The sequence below is a fragment of the Rhamphochromis longiceps genome, linkage group LG6 (assembly GCF_057381845.1).
Source record: "Rhamphochromis longiceps isolate RC_006_pf linkage group LG6, R_longiceps_female_GT1.1, whole genome shotgun sequence".
NCBI lineage: Eukaryota > Metazoa > Chordata > Actinopteri > Cichliformes > Cichlidae > Rhamphochromis > Rhamphochromis longiceps.
In genome coordinates this window covers 6,809,110-6,825,336 of record NC_140562.1, presented here as the reverse complement: position 1 = coordinate 6,825,336, position 16,227 = coordinate 6,809,110, and the positions used below count along the sequence as shown (strand labels likewise).

The window sequence follows — 16,227 nt, the reverse complement described above, 5'->3', positions numbered from 1 at the left end:
CTACAGTTTTGCAAAGTGTGTGTTACAAAATTGCAAACTGAATGCAAAGCAGTTTTTGTGCTTTTAGTTTTGCAAACTCAGTGAGTGGTTTTGCTATAAGTCTGAATAGTTTTAGAAATTGTGCTACAGGAATCACAGTTAGGGTTTAAGCATTCAGAAAAAACTGTAAGCCCTCTCTCCGCGGATGCGGCGAGCCAGCTGAATGTCTTTGGGCATGATGGTGACCCTCTTGGCGTGGATGGCGCACAGGTTGGTGTCCTCGAAGAGTCCGACCAGGTAAGCCTCGCTGGCCTCCTGCAGAGCCATGACAGCGGAGCTCTGGAAGCGCAAGTCGGTCTTGAAATCCTGAGCGATCTCACGGACCAGGCGCTGGAAGGGCAGCTTGCGAATGAGCAGCTCGGTGGACTTCTGGTAACGGCGGATCTCGCGCAGAGCCACGGTGCCGGGCCTGTAACGGTGAGGCTTCTTGACGCCTCCGGTGGCCGGGGCGCTCTTACGAGCGGCCTTGGTGGCCAGCTGCTTCCTGGGGGCTTTGCCGCCAGTGGATTTGCGAGCGGTCTGCTTGGTTCTTGCCATTCTTTCTATCTTTAACTTTCCTGCGTTTAAAACAGAAAATGTAACAAGCGGAGGAGACTCGCCGCTCTTAAAGTGTGTGACTGGCCGTGACGCGGTGCCGCTGCGGCTCGTGATTGGTGAGGGGCTCCACGTGGTGCTCAGCACCGCTCAGAGTAGCACCGCCCCGCCTAGGTGTGCTCATTGGAGGAAGGTGCTTTGAAAAGGCGCGCTGCCGCGAGCCTGTCTGCGTGTGTGACGAAGCCGCCCGCGCTCTGCGGAAATAAAAGCCAGGTTCGGTGCCGATCGGGCCACATTTCCTTTGAGTGTTGACACTGCAAAGAGAAGGTTCAAAATGAGTGGGCGTGGCAAAACCGAGAAGATGACCAGAGAGGATTGGAGGAAGAAGAAGGAGCTGGAGGAGCAGAGAAAGCTGGGAAACGCTCCAGCTGAGGTGGACGAGGAGGGAAAGGACATAAACCCCCACATCCCACAGTGCATTTCATCAGTGCCGTGGTACATCGACCCATCAAAAAGGCCCACACTAAAGCATCAAAGACCACAGAGTGAGAATGAGAAGCAGTACTCTGCAATTGGAGAGTGGTACAAGAGAGGAGTGCAGGAGAGTGCAGTTGCAACTAAGTTCCGTAAAGGGGCTTGTGAAAACTGTGGTGCCATGACACACAAGAAGAAAGACTGCTTGGAGCCACCCAGAAAAGTTGGTGCCAAATTCACAGGAACAGGGATTGCTCCAAATGAACACGCTCAGATCCAGCTCACCATGGACTATGATGGAAAGCGTGATCGCTGGAATGGCTACGACCCCGAGGAACATCAGCGCATTGTTGAAGAGTACGCCAAAGTAGATCTGGCCAAGAGGACACTGAAAGCACAGAAACTTCAGGATGAGTTGGCCTCGGGAAAACTGGACCAGACTGAGCGGGAACATGACAGTGAAGATGAGGATGAAGACAAATATGCAGATGACATCGACATGCCCGGTCAGAACTTTGACTCCAAGAGACGAATCACTGTCAGGAATCTGCGTATCAGAGAAGACACAGCTAAATACTTGAGAAATCTGGATCCAAATTCAGCGTACTACGATCCAAAGACGCGAGCAATGAGAGAGAACCCGTACTCCAACACTGGCAAGAACCCTGATGAAGTGGGGTACGCTGGAGACAACTTTGTTCGCTACAGTGGAGCCACAATTTCCATGGCTCAAACACAATTGTTTGCCTGGGAGGCTTATGAGAAAGGCTCCGAGGTGCATCTGCAGGCTGACCCCACCAAACTGGAGCTGCTACATCGTTCCTTCAAGGTCAAGAAGGAGGACTTCAAAGAAGAACAGAGGGAGAGCATCCTGGAGAAGTATGGAGGCCAGGAGCATTTGGATGCACCACCGCGGGAGTTGCTGTTGGCCCAGACGGAGGACTACGTGGAGTATTCGCGTCACGGCACTGTGCTGAAAGGACTCGAAAAGGCTGTCGCTCGCTCCAAATATGAGGAGGACGTGCTCATCAACAACCACACTTGTATTTGGAGTTCCTACTGGAAAGACGGCTTCTGGGGGTACAAGTGTTGCCACTCCATGGTCAAACAGAGTTACTGCACAGGATCAGCTGGAATTGGAATTAACAACTCAGAGTGCACTCCATTTGAAGAGGCAATAACTGAGCCACAGGAGGAGGAACAGCCCAAGACTCTGCTAGAAATGCATCAAGATAAGATGAAAGAGAAGAAGAAGAACAAAAAGAACAAGAAGCGCGACTCCGACAGCAGTGATTTGGAGGATGAGGAGAAGAAGAAGGAAAAGCTGAAGAAGGCTCTAGAAGCAGAGGAAAAGCGGGTGAAGCAGGTGGAGATGCTAATGCAGCTGGATGAGAGGAAGAGGCCGTACAACAGCTTGTTTGAAGTAAAGGCGCCCACTGAGGAGGAGATGGAGGCCTTCCGCATGAAACGCAGCAGGCCAGATGATCCCATGGCTTCCTTCTTGGGACAGTGACCTTTTCAGTCCCGGCAGATTCCCCTAAACTCTCCCCAAGGACTCTACTAGAGCAGCTGCTCAGTAAAATATAAAATCCCACATTCACTCAAGTTTTGTGTTTTGGAAAGAAGTGCTGGAGAAACTGTACAGTATTTTGTAAAAGTTAATGTTAACACATTGTTTTGAAGCTGCATGTCCATAAAATGTAGAACAACAATAAAAAAGGTGTTTCACTTCAACAGGAGACATTTAAATACTTTCAAAGCTTTCAAATTCAGTCTTTACAGGAAACATGAGAAACGTAACTGCATTTCTTTTTATAATAAAATCCATGAGGAAAAAAAAAAAAAAAAAAGCAAAACCGGAGGCAAAGCCAGAGCTTCATCCCGTGCCGGGCTCCAGTTCCCCGTGGGTTGTGTCCACAGGCTGCTGCGCAAAGGCAACTATGTGCAGCGCAGGCACGTGCAGAGGGGGGGGGGGGGGGGGGGGGGGCTAGAGGGGCTTGAGCACCCGCCCCTTTCCTGATGGGTACCCAAAGTGCCCTTTTGTTGAGGCAACTTTTTTAAAAAAAATTCTTTTTTTTTTTTTTATGTATGTGTGTGTGCGTGCGGAGTCCTGTCTGTGCCCCTCAACAATAATATTTAACTAGTAATCACAGTTTTGCTAAATAAAAGGATCTGGCTTGCATCAGTCACATGATCACATTTAACCAATGATCGCCCTTGACGGCAGAACGCGCTGGTTACGAGCCGGGAACGAGCTCACTAAGAGCACGCGCATTTTTAGCGGTCCGGAGCTGTAGGAGAAACACAAGTTAACTCAGAGACACAGACTGATGCGACAAAACCAGTAAGTAGGTGTGTAGCGTAAACTGTAGTGTGTAGCACCCAGGAGTATTGGCTTATTGGGCGACAGTATGCCACGGAGTATGTGGCACGGACTACGCACCATTACGGACTACAAAGCCAGGGACACTGCGCCGATCAACGCCGACTCTGCATTCACCAACGAGCTGAATCGGTTCTACGCCCGTTTCGAGGTTAACCAGGCGGCTAATGCTATCTACCGCCTGGCTACCGAGGACAGTGACGTCATCAGCGAGAGACCGGTGACCAGCATCGCGGAGCATGACGTCCGAGCGGCACTGAGGAGAGTGAACACAAGGAAAGCGGCGGGGCCAGATGGCATCACCGGCCGTCTGCTGCGCTGCTGTGCTGACCAGCTAGCAGGTGTGTTCACTTACATCTTCAACGAGTCCCTGGCGAAGTCCGTGGTCCCCACATGCTTCAAAAGATCCACCATCATCCCTGTGCCCAAGAACAGCAAACCCTCATCTCTGAACGATTACCGGCCAGTTGCACTGACCTCGGTAGTAATGAAGGTGTTTGAGAGGCTGCTGAAGAACATCATCTCCTCCTCCATCCCAGACACCATAGATCCGCTGCAGTTCGCCTACAGATCCAACAGATCCACAGAGGATGCCATCGCCCACGTCCTACACACCACACTCAGCCACGTGGACAAGAAACAGGGTAACTATGTGCGAATGCTGTTTGTTGATTACAGTTCAGCGTTTAACACAATAGTGCCCTGCAGACTGTTCACAAAGCTGAGGGATCTGGGACTTAACAGCCGTCTGTGTGCATGGGTGTTGGACTTCCTCACTGGCAGAACTCAGGTGGTGAGGGTGGGCAGGTGCTTCTCCAACAGCATCACCATCAACACAGGAGCACCTCAGGGATGTGTCCTCTCGCCACTGCTCTACTCCCTCTACACTTCAGACTGTGTGGCCACCCATGGCTCCAACACCATTGTGAAGTTTGCTGACGACACAGTGGTGTTGGGTGCCATCTCCAACAACGATGAGGTGGCCTACATGGATGAAGTGAAGAATCTGGCATCGTGGTGCCAGGACAACCACCTCCAGCTGAACGTCAGCAAGACCAAGGAGCTGGTGGTGGACTTCAGAAGGGGTCAGCACAGAGACTACAAGCCCATTATCATCAATGGAGCTCCAGTGGAGAGGGTGCAGTCCTTCAAGTATCTTGGTGTCCACATCTCCTCAGACCTGACATGGGCTGCCCACATTCAGGTCCAGACCAAAAAGGCTAGGCAGCGCCTGTATCACCTTCGACAACTGAGGAAGTTCAGGGTCTCTCCAAAGATCCTCAGGATTTTCTATACAGGCGCTGTGGAGAGCATCCTCACACAGAACATGACATCGTGGTTCGGGAACAGCTGTGTGAAGGACCAAAAAGCTCTCCAGAGAGTGATCCGTACAGCAGAACGCTGCTGCAGGATTGCTCTCCCCCCGCTTCAGGACACCTACACCAGGAGATGCCGGACTAGAGCAGCGCAGATACTGAAGGACCCGTCCCATCCTGGCAACAAACTGTTCCAACTTCTGCAATCTGGTAGAAGGTTCCGCATCTTCCGGGCAAGGACAGAGAGACTCAAGAGGAGCTTCTATCCCCAAGCCATTCGTGCCCTAAACACACACACCCGCCCTCTCACATCATCTATAATTGACTGAGACAGGACTCTCTTCCAGACACTAAACCAAGGCACAATGTACATTCCAAATTTCTTTAATTTTAAATATGTTTATATTGTCTATCCTGTAAAATAGTCAGATGTCTATTCATATTAATGTACAGAATTCACCTGCTTGCTGCTACTACTGCACATTCACCCAGTGTATATACTATATATATATATTTATAATGTTCTTCCTCTACACCCCCCCCCCCCCCCCCCCCCCCCAAATTTTTGCACATGTCGAGGAGCGTGTCAGGCCACATTTCACTGTGTGTTATACTTGTATAACTATGCATGTGACAAATAAAGAACCTTGAACCTTGAACCTTATTACGTACACGTTGGTAAGTTGTCTTGTTGCAACTGACGAACTGAAACAAACGAGCGTGCTGTGTGTGCAACAGCGTGACAAACATTACCTGTCCTTTTATTAACTGCACAAGTAGTGCTGGTCACAGCTGCTGGCTACCTGTGTAAGGCTGTCATGGGTCTGCAGCTCTGTCACCGTTTTAGGGAACATATTTAGTTTTAAAGTAAGTTTCCGGGCTTTTCCTGCCTTTCTGGAGGGATTATATTTCACTAAAAACGATCTAATATGCATGTCCACATAATAATTATTATAATTATAATATATTAAAAACACACGCTGTATTTTAAAGAACATACATTAAGAAGCAGATTATATCAGATTTATATTTTAAATAAGACAAAATTTGGATTTTACAGCAGTAAAATTATTGTATCTCTAGAGTTTAAACATGTAATAAGCTTTGCCCTGCACAGAGTGGATAGTGAAACAAATTGAATCATCATAATGACATTATTTCATATTTATTACTTCCCCCTCCTCATTGCTTTATTATTGTAGCTCTAGTAATAAATAATAATGTAAGGATTCTGGATCAGCACCATGATGCCCATAGTATATACAGTATTCTGAAGAAGGTCTAAAATGTCACTGTGTGTGCATGTGTGTGTTTTATTTAGATGGATTTTTAAAAAAAATCTCTCTCCCACAATCGATATATGATCCATTGTTGATCTGCACACAGCTGTTGCCACCAACGGCGCACTCGCTTACTTCACTGTCGTGAGACATTCTCGCAAAAAAATCATGGTTTTAGTAACACAGTAACGCAGCGTTCCTACGGGAAAGTAACGGTAATTTAATTACCGATTTTGCAATAGGCAAGGCAAGGCAAGGCAAGGCAAATTTATTTGTATAGCACAATTCAACAACAAGGTGATTCAAAGTGCTTTACAGAGACATTAGAAACAAAAACAGATAAAAAGCATGATTTAAAATTGATTAAAACAAGCAAACAAACAAACTAACTAAACACACACATTCACATTCACACCTGTTCGCGACGATCTGAACCCTTATTCTAAGGGGAGCTACCAGTCCTTCTGTGGACGAGCTACTTTCTATTTTAAATTCCCTGAATTTAAAATACTCTCTAGACCCAACTGGGGAGCTACCCAGAGCTCCAAACCCACTTAACAAACAAACAAACAAACAAAACAGTATATAAAATCAAAACAGATAAAATCAGAACAGTAGATAAAATCAGTAGTTAATGTAAGTTTTGAAATTTAAGCTTAAAAGTGTGGATTTGGTGCTTTATTCAAATGCAGCTGAGAATAGGTGAGTCTTCAACCTGGATTTAAATAAACTGAGTGTTTCAGCTGATCTGAGGCTTTCTGGGAGTTTGTTCCAGATATAAGGAGCATAAAAGCTGAATGCAGCTTCTCCGTGTCTGGTTCTGACTCTGGGAACTGATAAAAGACCAGATCCAGATGACCTGAGGGATCTGGAAGGTTCATACTGGGTCAGGAGGTCACTGATGTATTTTGGTCCTAAACCATTCAGAGCTTTATAGGCCAGCATCAGAACTTTAAAGTCTATCCTCTGACGGACAGGCAGCCAGTGTAAAGACCTCAGAGCTGGACTGATGTGGTCCACTTTTTTGGTCTTAGTGAGGACTCGAGCAGCAGAGTTCTGAATGAGCTGTAGTTGTCTGACTGATTTTTTAGGTAGACCTGTAAAGATGCTGTTACAGTAATCAAGCTGAAGATCAAGATGAATGCATGGACTAGTTTTTCCAGGTCCTGTTGAGACATCAGATCTTTTATCCTTGAAATATTCTTGAGGTGATAGTAAGCTGACTTTGTTATTGTCTTAATGTGTTTTTCTATGTTTAGGTCTGCATCCATCACTACACCCAAATTTCTCGCCTGGTTTGTAGTTTTTAGATGTATAGATTGAAGTTCTCTGGTGACCTGTAATCGTTTTTCTTTGGCGCCAAAGACTATTACCTCAGTTTTGTTTTTGTTTAGCTGGAGAAAATTGTGGCACAACCAGTCATTAATTTCCTCAATGCATTTACCAAGAGCCTGTACAGGGCCTTGGTCTCCTGGTGACATTGTGATATATATTTGTGTGCAGAGGTGTGGACTCGAGTCACATGACTTGGACTCGAGTCAGACTCGAGTCATTAATTTTATGACTTTAGACTTGACTTGAAAAAATGTTCTAAGACTTGTGACTTGACTTGGACTTTTACACCAATGACTTGGGACTTGAATTGGACTTGAACCGGTTTACTTGAAAAGACTTGATATTTTACCCCAAATATAAAATTTAACATGCATATTATATAGAGATTGAAAATGTGACGTCATTCACGGGTAGAACCGCAAAGGATTCTGGGAACTCGTGGCAAGCGGTACTAGCGCACGCAGGCTTTCAATTAAAATCAGTTATACAGCGATAAAAAGAAACACAAAAATGTCAAGAAGCTGTTGTATTATTAACTGCAATAGCCGGTCGCATGACAGCCACGGGAAGCCGACGGGTAAAGAGATCGGTTGTTATCGGATTACGTCGTTGAAGAGAAATTGTTCGAGCCATGTTTCCGAAGTAACAAAGACGCGACGGGTGGCCTGGATTGCAGCCATTCAAAGATCAAATATAACGTCCCAGAACCCTCCAGCTCACAGGTTAGTCTGCTCCAAGCATTTACACGAAGGTCAGTGTTTTTTAGTAGTTAATACGTCATTTTTCTTAACATAATTGGTGATATAGGTTACAAGCAAGTCTGGCGCTGAACAGAAATTGTCGCGCTATGCTCCTTTATTTATTGTGCATAAATAGTGAATTGTCCTGACACAATATTGCGAAATTATTTCCACTACTAATTAATTACCGTTGAGCTCAAAGGTCCTATTAATAAACGGTTAAGGAATGTGTATTTATGACGACGATTTGTGAGACTGGTAAACTTATGATACGTACGATGGTCTTTCGTTCTACACGGTGCATTTCAAGGTCCTGTACCCATCCGTAGGTAAACTGTACCTGGGCTTGTTGCAGTGACCTGAAGTTACTAAACTTCATGAGTGTATGCACTCACTCCAAGAACCGTGTAATTATAAATATGCATATAAATATGCTAGGATGAGATAGCTGACTTCATCTAACTAGCAAATGTTGTCCAGGCTACGTTGGTGATACAGTTTTTTTTAATGTGTATGATATTTTTGTCATGCGATTTTAAAGCCGGTCCTACAACCGCATCCAAGAATAACATGCAGCTTATCTCAGAACTGTTGGTGAAAATTATTCTTGGAGCTAGGTTTAATTGAGCTGCATTTTAAAGAGGTGCAATTTCACAATTTGTGTATATTTTCTAAGTTCACTATTTTGTCATGTGTTGAGAAAAACACAGATTTTAAAATTACATGGTCTAATATTTACATTTAGCATAACTGCAACATTATTTTTTCGTTTGTTTTTTTTTAAAGACTCGAAAGGACTTGAAATTCAAAGTTTCAGACTTGTGACTTGACTCGGACTTTTACACCAGTGACTTGAGACTCGACTCGGACTTGCCTGACATTACTTGAGACTTGACTTGAGACTTGAGGATAAAGACTTGAGACTTACTTGAGACTTGCAAAACAATGACTTGGTCCCACCTCTGTTTGTGTGTCATCTGCATAGCTATGATAGTTTATTTTGTTGTTCTTTATAATCTGTGCCAGTGGGAGCATGTAAATGTTAAACAGAAGGGGTCCCAAGATGGAACCTTGGGGAACTCCACATGTGATACTTGTCTGCTCAGATGTGAAGTTACCTATTGATACAAAGTATTTCCTGTTTTCTAAGTATGTCTTGAACCAGTTTAGTACAGTTCCTGAAAGACCTGTCCAGTTCTCCAGTCGTTTGAGTAATATGTTGTGGTCAACTGTATCAAATGCTGCACTGAGATCCAGTAAAACTAGGACTGACATTTTTCCACTGTCTGTATTCAGACATATGTCATTAAACACTTTGGTCAGAGCGGTTTCAGTGTTGTGGTTCTGTCTAAAACCTGACTGGAAGGCATCGTAGCCGTTATTCTGTTTTAAGAAGTAACTGAGCTGTTGAGAAACTGCTTTTTCAATGATCTTACTTAAAAATGGGAGATTTGAGATCGGCCTGTAGTTGTTCATTTGTGTCTTGTCAAGATTGTCCTTTTTTAGTATAGGTTTTATTACAGCAGTTTTTAGTGATTCTGGAAACACACCTGATAATAAAGAAAAGTTGACGATCTGTAACAGGTCTGACTCTAAAGTCTTTGAGACCTTTTTGAAAAAACTTGTTGGCAGGACATCTAAACAGCAGGAGGAGGAGTTCAGTTGACCTAAGATGTCCTCCAGGTCTTTGCTGTTAATCGGGTGAAACTGTTTCATGGTGTTTAAACAGTTTTTTGGTGGACACAGTACATATCCTGGATCTGCTGTTGATGTACCAATTGCTTGTCTAATTTTTTGGATTTTTTCTGTGAAGAATTTGGCAAAGTCATTGCAGGCCATGGTTGAATGAAGTTCAGCTGCCACTGACACAGGAGGGTTTGTTAGCCTGTCAACTGTAGAAAATAAGACCCGAGCATTATGGCTGTTTTTAGTGATGATGTCAGAGAAGTAGGACCTCCTTGCACTCCTCAGTTGTAAATTATAATTGTGAAGTTTCTCTTTATAGATGTCATAATGAACCTGGAGGTTTGTTTTTCTCCATCTGCGCTCAGCTTTCCTACACTCTCTTTTTTCATTTTTCACCAGTGTGGAGTTTCTCCATGGAGACTTTTTCCTTCCAGAGATAACCTTCACCTTAATGGGGGCAATAGTGTCCATTACATTTAACATTTTTGCATTAAAGCTATTGACGAGCTCATTGACTGACCCTCTGGACAGGTCAGGTGTTAATGGGAAGACCTGGTTAAAAATTGCACTACTGTGTTCAGTTATACACCGTTTTGTGATCACTGTTGTTGATATATTTATGTGGGCTGAGATTTTACTTTCAAAGAAAACACAGTAATGATCAGACACGCCCACATCAGACACAGTAACCTTTGAAATGCTCAGGCTCTTGGAGATCAGTAGGTCAAGAGTGTGTCCTCTATTATGTGTGGCCTCTGTTACATGCTGAGTCAGCCCAAAGTTGCCCAGAGTGTTACTCAGGTCTTTAGTCCCTTTGTCCTGAGGGTTGTCCACATGAATGTTAAAATCCCCAACAATAATTACACAGTCAAAATCAACACAGATCACAGACAGCAGTTCACTAATGTCATTAAAAAAGTCTGTGCAGTATTTGGGAGGCCTGTAAACATTAAGAAACACAACTTTGGATGGGGCCTTCAGCTGTAAAGCCACATATTCAAAAGACTGAAAACTTCCAGGAGATAGCTGCTTACATTGAAATGATTCATTAAATAAGACAGCAACCCCTCCTCCTCTCCTGCTCACCCTGGCCTCACTGATAAAACTGTAGTTAGGAGGGGTCGTCTCGATGAGAACAGCTCCACTGTTACTTTGGTCCAACCAAGTTTCAGTTAAAAACATAAAATCAAGGCTGTGCTCAGTGATTAAATCATTAATTAAAAATGTTTTCCCAGCTAAAGATCTAACGTTTAATAAAGCCAACTTAAGTGTTTTAGAGGCATTACTTGTCCCCTCGTGTTTGGGAGCAGTCTGTGGCACACAAGGTATGTTTACTATGTTTAAAGATCTTTTAGAGTGCACCTCTCTGTGTTTTGACCAGGCCACATGTCTCCTGTCACCTAAAAGTACAGAGATTTTAAAACCTTCTAGTAAACAGGGTCCCCGCTTCTCCTGGGAAAAGTCACCACTGCCATAATCCTCGCAGCCCGGACCCTTCACACATCACACATCAGACTGCAGAGACAGAGCATGAAGGTGGTAAGGAGGAACTAAGGGGGGCGAGGCTGGGCAATGTGACTTCGATTGCTCTGTTGAGGGTGGGGCTCGATGGCGAACCTTTGGCCGCTCTGGTGGGGGTTTATGGGGGACAAAAAGGGATTGGGCCGGGGGGTAGATCTGAGCCCAGCATTGACCCGCTCCATCATCTCCTCAGTGAATTTCAGGTGTGGGGAGGGGGTAGAAAGGGAGGGGGAGGAGGGTGATGGCCTGTCAGGGGTTTGGGGGACTGGGGAAGATCGTGGTCCCTGGTCCTGGTCGTTGGTGTTGTTGAGAGAGTTGGAGGCAAATAGGGACCCCTCTTCTTGCCTCAGATGTCTCTCCTTTCTGAGGCTCTTCCCAGGTGGGGGCAAATGGAGCTCCTCCTCAAGGTTTCTGCTGGGCTTTGTCTGTTCTTGGAGTACTGTTTGTTCCTCTTTATGAGATAACTCCTCGTTTATCTCAGCCTTGGCACCAAGCACAGATGGATGACGTATGGAATAAAACAAGTTGGAGGTGAACAGTTTCACCCTTGACTTGTTAAAATTAAATCCATTTGCTTTAAACAGATGCCTGCGTTCCCAAAAAATATTAAAGTTGTTGATAAAATGCACCGAGTGGTCAGTACATGCTGATATAAGCCATTCAGTGTAAACAACCTGCTGAATCTCTCGTCTCCTCCTCTGACCGGCGGTACAGGTCCACTGATGAATACAGCTGCATTCAGAGAGTTTACAGTATTTAGTAATCCAGTAAAGTCCCGTTTCAGAACCTCCGATTGTTGTTTGGACACATCGTTTGACCCTGTATGCAGAACAATGTTTGTCACAGTTGGATATTCATCTGCAATTTGAAGAATTCTCTCTTTCAGGTTGTTGACCATATCCTTAGGAAAGCAGAGGACTTTAGTGTTCTTACCGCACATCCTTTGTACATCCTTTACGGCAGAGTCACCCACAATCAGAGTTTCAGGCCTAGCCTTTAGATTTCCCTGTGGTCTTTTACTTTTCAACAGATTTTCAGACCTTACTTCGCTGCTTTTAGATGGATGGTTGTCCGATATAGATCCAGGGTCCTTTGATAGTGGAGCAAATCTGTTGTGCAGTTTCACATTCAGTTGTTTTGGAGGTTTGTTGTTAACCTTCCTTTTCACGGTTGTCCAGTCCTGTTTCCTCTCGTATACAGGGGTAGAAGAGCTTCTCTGTCTCGTAGGAAGTGAAGGCCAGTCGGTTTCAGAGATTTCAGCTCGCTGTGCTCTGCCCGTGATACGTCCTCCCCCTTCCAGGAGACATGATTTATGTCTTGGTTTTGCACCAAGACAGTCCAAGAGGGGGATTATCACTTGAGGATTTATAATAATGCACAGAGTCTACTTTCTTGGTCATGTTATCTGTGCTCCTTAGCTGTGTACTAGCTTGCTCGTCGCCATTGTTTTGAATCAAAGGCAAGGTTGTTTCATTTCCACACAGTCCATTTACCTCCACGTTTACTTCTAAGCGATGAATTTTTGTCTCCAGTACTACAATCTTCTGCAGGAGGCTGTGGTAGTCATCTGTGGAGAGGGAAGGCATCTTGTTGCTAGTTAGCCTAGCGGTTAGCACCTTTCCAGGCTATAGAGGCTGTTCGGTGCCCAAATGCTGTAATCAGGCTTCAGCTGTGTCTAGGCCACAGACACACGGAGCGCTGAGGATAAGGTAACTATAAAAATGTTGCTGTTTCTGTTAAGAACACTTTAGTCCTAATGATCTATAAGTGTCCAGAAGCTATCGCAGGTAAGCTCATACGGAAAAAAGGGAAAAAATCAGCATAAAAATCAATAAAAGAAGAAAAGAAGAAAAGCATTTAAGGAGCAGAGAGATGAAGCGTCCACATTCGCAAAAGGGGAGGGGCAGTTGTAATAGTAATCCCTTACTTTACTCGTTACTTGAAAAAAGTAATCAGATTACAGTAACGCATTACAAGTAACGCGTTACTGCCCATCTCTGCTAGAGAATAAGGAAATACATTTTACTTTACAAAAGGAAATTGAGGATACAAAAGGTCAAATGATATGTGTCCAATAGAAGGCTTACAGGTAATATTATGCAATATCTATGCACCAAATAAAGAAGATTACAATTTATTTGTTTTTTTTATGAAGTGAATAAAGTGTCAGGGGATATAGATCAACAAATAATACTGGCAGCATGAATACATCAGTGCTGCAAGACAAAAATGTGAAAACATTTGAAAATAGGCCCATTTGGGAGCCCTTCAAAGTATATATAAGAGGGAAACTGATTGCCCACTCTGCAGAAAAAAAGACAGCACGCTATTGGGATTAAGATATTAGACACTGAAATCATAATAAAAGAGAAAAAGATGGTGGAACAGTTCTCCCTATCACAATATCAAGAACGATAACATCTAGTTATCGACCACTCTCACTAATGAATGCAGATATCAAAATTATAACCAAGACATTAAAATCAGAATTGAGAGAGGAATTGGGCATGGAAATATCAGAATCAATGTGGGACAAATGCCTATCAAAAATTCATTCCTGCTCTGTTAACAGCAGACATCAATTAATACAATTTAAAATTGTCCATCGGCTACATTATTCCAAGGTTCGGCTACACAAAATTTATCCTTCAACTTCCCACATAAGTGACAGATGTAAAACACCAGAGAGTACGCTTTCTGGCATTGCCCCTCATTGACTAATTTTTGGTCCAAAATATTTGATTGGTACTCTAAAGCTTATGGAATTTCCATCTCACCCAATCCAGAAATTGCAGTTTTTGGCTGTGTACGTTCCAGAACTATCCCCGTGACTGTGCGGGTGCCAATCGATCTTGGAATGATGATTGCGAAAAGACTTATTCTAAAGGAATGGAAGTCCACTGCTCCTCCCCCCTTCAGTGTCTGGCTCAATGACATGTTATTCAATTCAATTCAATTCAATTTTATTTATATAGCGCCAAATCACAACAAAAGTCGCCTCAAGGCGCTTCATAGATACAGAGAAAAACCCAACAGTCATATGACCCCCTATGAGCAAGCACTCTGGCGACAGTGGGAAGGAAAAACTCCCTTTTAACAGGAAGAAACCTCTGGCAGAACCAGGCTCAGGGAGGGGCGGCCATCTGTTGCGACCGGTTGGGGTGAGAGAAGGAAGACAGTTATGTTATCAGTCATTCAACTGGAAAAAGTTCGATACCTGCAAACACCTGCAGCAAATGTTTTCTCAAAATCCTGGACTCCGTTTTTTACTCATCTTGAGAAAGCTTACGTTGTATAAACATGTACCATCCATCCATCCATCCATTCGCTTCCGCTTATCCTTTTCAGGGTCGCGGGGGGCGCTGGAGCCTATCCCAGCTGTCATAGGGCGAAAGGCGGGGTACACCCTGGACAGGTCGCCAGTCTGTCGCAGGGCTAACACACAAGGACAGACAACCATTCACACTCACATTCACACCTAGTGGCAATTTGGATTATCCAATTAACCTATCCCTACAAGCTGCATGTCTTTGGACGGTGGGAGGAAGCCGGAGTACCCGGAGGGAACCCACGCAGACACGGGGAGAACATGCAAACTCCACACAGAAAGACCCCGGCCTGATGTTGGAATTGAACTCAGGACCTTCTTGCTGTGCGGCAACAGTGCTAACCACCGTGCCACCGTGCTGCCTAAACATGTACCATGGCACTGCAATTTCCCTGTTTATTACATATTCATGACATTTAATTCATCATGGATACTGGTAGTTTCTAATTTTAATGTTTTCTTTCTTTTCTTTGTTTTTTTTTTGTCTTTCTCTATTGATTATTATTATTGTGCTATTTCTTGTCCTATCATCTCAGCGCCGAGCAGTATTTGTTCGGCGATGGGGTTTTCTATGCTGAAAAAATTAAAATAAAATATTGAAAAAAACAAAAAAAATCAGAATTGAGAAAGTCATCTCTTTCCTATTTCACCCTGATCAAACACATAGATCTTTTAATTTAATGGTTTCAATACGTCATAAAAATTCAGCCATTATAACTTTAAATGCAGAAAAAGCATTTGATAAAGTAAATTTGTCATTCCTGTCCTTGATATTAAATACATTTAAATTGGAGATTCATTCATAAACTCGTTTAAACTATTTTATACATGACATTCTTGACCTCAAAGAACTTCATCTTACAAGGAGGTACAAGGCAGGGATGTTCACTTTCTCTGTCCTTGTTTTCCATTTTCATTGAACCTGCAATTCATCAAAACTCTACCATAAAAGGAATTAATTTAACAGAACATGAAATTTTGTTTATACGCTGATGATGTTCTCCTATATCCCATATCCCTCAAGGATATGGTTCTTGAGCTCAACTCACACGGAAGGGCAAGGGCTGTACTAAAACTTTGATGCTTTACGATGTTTTCGCTGATGTCAGCCTGTAATTGCTTCAGCTCAAGCTGTTATTGGTATCTACCATCACATAAAATTTGAAAATGATATCTTGAAAACTGTAGACCCTAGAATGCTATCAAACAGACAGACAAACAGAACCAAACACAAACTCACTCACTTCAGGGGATGGATTACATAAAGAGTACACAAGTCACAGGTGAACAGAATCAAACTAACAAGATAGGGATTGTGAGGGAGTAAAACTAAATATAAGGCACAAGAGATAACAGAGTACCAAAATAAAACAGGAAGTAACAAAACAGAAAAATACACGCTGAGTAACTAAAACTTGAAAACAGACTACAAGAAACAGAGGTAGGTAAAATCAATTGAAAATCCAAGGTGTCATGTAGACCCAGGACCATGACACAAGGACTTAAATATTACCTACAATGAAAGTAAAAAGCAAACCTGAAATACAAAACTCAAAGAACCATAAACTTTACAGAAATTAAAACAACAGGT

The 16,227-nt window shown here is 43.6% G+C and overlaps 1 protein-coding gene and 1 pseudogene across 1 annotated transcript; one reads left to right on the top strand and one right to left on the bottom strand.

The window, feature by feature from the left end:
• Window positions 1-153: 153 nt before the first annotated feature.
• Window positions 154-576, bottom strand: LOC146667371 (histone H3-like). Its single transcript, XM_085408449.1, has one exon. The coding sequence runs from the start codon at window positions 574-576 to the stop codon at window positions 154-156; it is 423 nt and encodes a 140-aa protein (XP_085264575.1).
• A 331-nt stretch (window positions 577-907) lies between these two features.
• Window positions 908-2,685, top strand: LOC146667370 (pre-mRNA-splicing factor SLU7 pseudogene; annotated as a pseudogene).
• Window positions 2,686-16,227: the final 13,542 nt, after the last annotated feature.

Coding starts and splice junctions, on each gene's coding strand:
- LOC146667371 (XM_085408449.1), bottom strand. CDS start 576: ATGGCAAGAACCAAGCAGACCGCTCGCAAATCCACTGGCGGCAAAGCC.